At 48.1% G+C, this 4,063-nt stretch overlaps 1 protein-coding gene across 1 annotated transcript; it reads right to left on the minus strand.

The window, feature by feature from the left end:
- Window positions 1–1,896: 1,896 nt before the first annotated feature.
- LOC123154472 (putative cis-zeatin O-glucosyltransferase) lies at window positions 1,897–3,774 on the minus strand. The gene has a single exon (XM_044573199.1). It carries the CDS (start codon window positions 3,747–3,749, stop codon window positions 2,163–2,165), a length of 1,587 nt encoding a protein of 528 aa, XP_044429134.1. The 5' UTR covers window positions 3,750–3,774; the 3' UTR covers window positions 1,897–2,162.
- Window positions 3,775–4,063: the final 289 nt, after the last annotated feature.

Below are 4,063 nucleotides of genomic sequence, written 5' to 3' on the forward strand. Positions count from 1 at the left end.
TTTTTCTAGACCTATTTTTCGTTTTAGTTTTTTTTTATTTCTTTTTTCACATTTTTTCTTCTTTCTTTACTTTTTATGCACAAACTAATTCAAATTGGATGAATTTTTTTCAAATCGGTGAACTTTTTTCAACTTTGGTGATTTTTTTTTCAAAATTGATGAACTTTTTATTCAAAATCAAGATCTTTTTTGAACATCGACGAAATTTCTCAAAACCTGTGAACTTTTTTCAAATCCGATGAACTTTTTTCTCATATGGACGAACTTTTCTACAAAACCGGTGAACTTTTTTTTAAATTGCTGGACTTTTTTCAAATTTGATAAAGTTTTTTCCAAAATCAGTGAACTTTTTTCAAATCCGATGAACTATTTTTCAAATTCGATGAACTTTTTTCAAAATCGATGGCCTATTTCAAATAGAATGAACTTTTTTTAAAATTGCTGGAATTTTTTCAAATTTGATAAAGTTTTTTCCAAAATCAGTGAACTTTTATCAAATCCGATGAACTTTTTAACAAATTGATGGACTTTCTAGAAATTCGGGAACTGTTTTCAAAATTTAACGAACTGTTTTCTTATTAGAAAATTTGATATTTTCTAAATAATTTTCAAATAACTCAAAAATATTAGTGGTATAGTAAATGGTGAGTAATAAATAGCGTGGTTGCATTAGTTCTAATGCAGTCTGCGTTAATTTTTGTTCACTAGCGCTCTAAGCTGTAGTGGTTAAACTAAGGAATTACAGGTGAGTGTGGCCTGACATCGATACCTCGTTCTGCCGATTTTCCTTGTGTGTTTTTTCGGGAACGAATCTGTTCCTAAGCCGAGCGTAGAAAGTAGAAACGGCCAACAGAGGGCGCGCTGTAGGCACCACTTCACAGGAGTGGCAATGGGTCGCCATGGACCTCCCCAGAAGCAGCTAACACCAACAGGTTTTTCTCAACAACAAAAAAAAAAACTAACACCAACAGGTTGAGAAGATGCATGAAAAATTGATGTAAGATGTATACTGCGAGTTTTTAAATATAATAAAATTTATCTCTTGCTTAATCGCTTTGCCACATATGATGTCGTACTCAAGCTCGGTGTTGGAGGAAGTAGTAAAGCGCTCCTCCACGAAACGGAGGGGCAACCCGTGCTCCACAACAGCTTTACTACTTCCTATAGGCCCATAGCCCATGACACATAATGAGAGGTTGAGATGGTTGCGTGCTATAGAAATTATAATTACACCCCGTCCGTCTCAAAATAAATGTTGCTGATTTACTATAAAATTTGTACTAATTTAGTACTCACTCCCTCCTAAAATATAAGGCACCGGTCGACTTTTTTTGTCTTTATTGCACAATTTTGACAATGATTTTCACTTACTGTATGTCTATAAAATTAGTGTACAGATATATGAAATAAAATTATTTCGAAAGATAAATACGGTGATGCCATTTATATATGCTTATTCAAATACTTTGATATATATTCCCAGAACAAATATACTTTGATATATATATTTGCGGTCAAAATTCAGAACATTTTTCATTAAGTAATTTATATGACTCATTGATCTTTCTTTCATGGGCTTTGTATATTCTTCATACCATTCCTAAAATACAAAACTCTAAAAATGATTTAAGCAAAATAACTACGCCAAGTATTATTTTAACGCAAGGCTTTGCCACGTGGGGTTTTAACTGAAATGCACCAATCCACGATACTAGTACCTGCTCTACAATCTCAGTGGTTAATGATGCATGTCTGTATGATGTTATTAAGCTACACAACTCTTTTATGTGGATCCTTATTATCTGCCGCTATTCTAATCATTAGTTTTCACAATAATTTCCATTTCTTTTCTAATAATAATAAATGCTCTAAATAAAACATTTTATACATCAAAGATCATGCAAAGTCTATTTTGCCTTATATTTCAGGAAAGAGGAAGTACTAAATCAGCTACAATTAATTTGAGATGTAGGGAGTATTTGTTTTCTTTATTACACTCGTATCACCTAGAAAGAGGAAGTAGTAAATCAGCGACAATTAATTTGAGACTCAGGGAGTATTTGTTTTCTTTATTACACTCGTATCACCTAAGTTAGGTGAGCAAGTTTTATCAAAAAGAAAGAAAAAGAAAAAAGAAAGAGAAAAAGACACACGATACAGTATCACCTAGTGAGGTGAGCAACGAAATCCTGCAAATCCTTGCGCGATGAGCCGCCTGCAGCCGCGCAGGCGCGAACGGCCTCCCCGAGCGCCATGGCGCGCCGCCTCATCGCGAGCCCTTCCTCGCCGACCATCACCGTTTCAATCGCCTGCTGTATGATCGCCGCCGGCGTCACCTCGCCGTGCTTCTCCCACGGCCTCACCAGGAGGCCGGCCCCGAGGTATTTCTCGACGAACTGCGCGTCCCACGGCTGGTCGGAGTGCATGGGCCACGCGAGGATCGGCTTGCCGTGGCTCATGCTCTCCACGGTCGAGTTCCAGCCGCAGTGGCTCATGAACGCCGCCGTGGCCGGGTGCGCCAGGATCTCCAGCTGCGGCGCCCACCCGGTGATCACCAGCCCCGTGCCCCTGGTCTGCTCAGCGAACTCGGATGCCAGTCTCGCGTGCCGACGGCTGTCGGCGTCGTCCGTGGACACGCTGCCGCGGTCGGCGTCGCGCAGCACCCAGATGAAGCGCTGCTTGCTGCCCTTCAGCGCCGCGGCGAGCTCCGCGACCTGCGACCCTCGGAACGAGGACGTCGAGCCGAACGACACGTAGAGCACCGACGCCGCCGGCTGCTTGTCGAGCCAGTCCAGGCACTCGTGCCGCCCCTGCTTCGCGTCGATCTGGCCCGGCTCCAGCAGAGGATTCAACGGCCCGACGGCGAAGATCCTCTGTCCAACGGCAGCGAGGGTCTCGGCGAAGGCGTCGACGAACTCGCCCTCGAGCGCGCGGCACGTGTTGGCGACCATGCCGCCGCCGCGCGAGACCGACCGCGCCAAGCTGGACTGCCTCTTGGCGCACTCCATGAACTCCCTAGACACATACCTGTCCATGGGCGCGTACTCGAGGCCGCAGTCCCGCAGGAGGCGGTGCCCGGCGTCCACCATGCCGACCATGTACGACACGGCGCCGCAGTAGAGCCCGAAGGACTCCCCGTTGCCGTTGGGCAGCCGCTCCGCCTCGACGCCGGCGAAGGCGTTGAGGACGTCGTGCAGGACGACGACGCGGCGGCGGGACGCGGAGAGGTCCCGGAGGAGCGCCGCGAGCGGGGCGGCCGCGCCGGCGACGTAGGCCTCGAACATGGGCATGATGTGGGTGGGGAAGGGCGAGGCGGCGTCCGGGTCGGGCGGCGGGGCGGCGAACGCGGGGATGTCGAGCTCGTGGAAGTGGACGGAGCGGAGCGCCGATTCGTCCCAGCCGTGCACGCGCGCGCGCGCCTGGCGGACGTGCGCCGCGGGCGCCGCGTAGTGCAGGTCGAGGTTCAGCCCGCGCGGCTCGGACGCGAGCTGCAGCGACAGGTGCAGCAGCTGGTTGAGGTGGCCCTGCATCGGGAACGGCACCGCCACCACCGCCACCGACGACTCCATATCCATTGGATCTGTGTACAGTGTACTCGGTGGGTTTCCTCCCTGCCGATGTGTTTGTGGTGCTGAGGAGCGGAGGGGCGGCCGGCGGTGCATATTTATGAGCGGCGTGCCATGGCGGAAGCTGTGAGAAGAAGCAAATCCGTAGCGCCCACGCTTGTGTTCTGTGAGAAGATGCTGCATGACGTAGGCTCAGATCTACCTTGTTATTCAAAGCATTTCTTAGAGATTGGTCAACAATGGCGTCTGGTTGCATGGTGAGTGAAGTTTAAGTTTTTTGGAATAGGAAGATAATTGTTTTTTAGTGAGCAGAAGATGATGAATGGTTCAGTCCTGGTCCGATATTTCCTTGATCCATCCAAAAAGATGGTGGCCTCGTGGGCAACCGTCGACGGCGGCATCGTAGAAGCTGCGAGGGCGTGGGGGCTGGCGATCGGACGGATCTGTTGTCGGCGCTGTGCTGACCGCTGAGAAGGCCTGAGGTAGGTGGTCAGTGA

This window comes from Triticum aestivum, chromosome 7A, assembly GCF_018294505.1.
Source record: "Triticum aestivum cultivar Chinese Spring chromosome 7A, IWGSC CS RefSeq v2.1, whole genome shotgun sequence".
Lineage (NCBI taxonomy): Eukaryota > Viridiplantae > Streptophyta > Magnoliopsida > Poales > Poaceae > Triticum > Triticum aestivum.

What these genes read in the sequence shown, in the direction of transcription:
- LOC123154472 (XM_044573199.1), bottom strand. Translation starts at nt 3,749, where the DNA reads ATGCAGCATCTTCTCACAGAACACAAGCGTGGGCGCTACGGATTTGCT.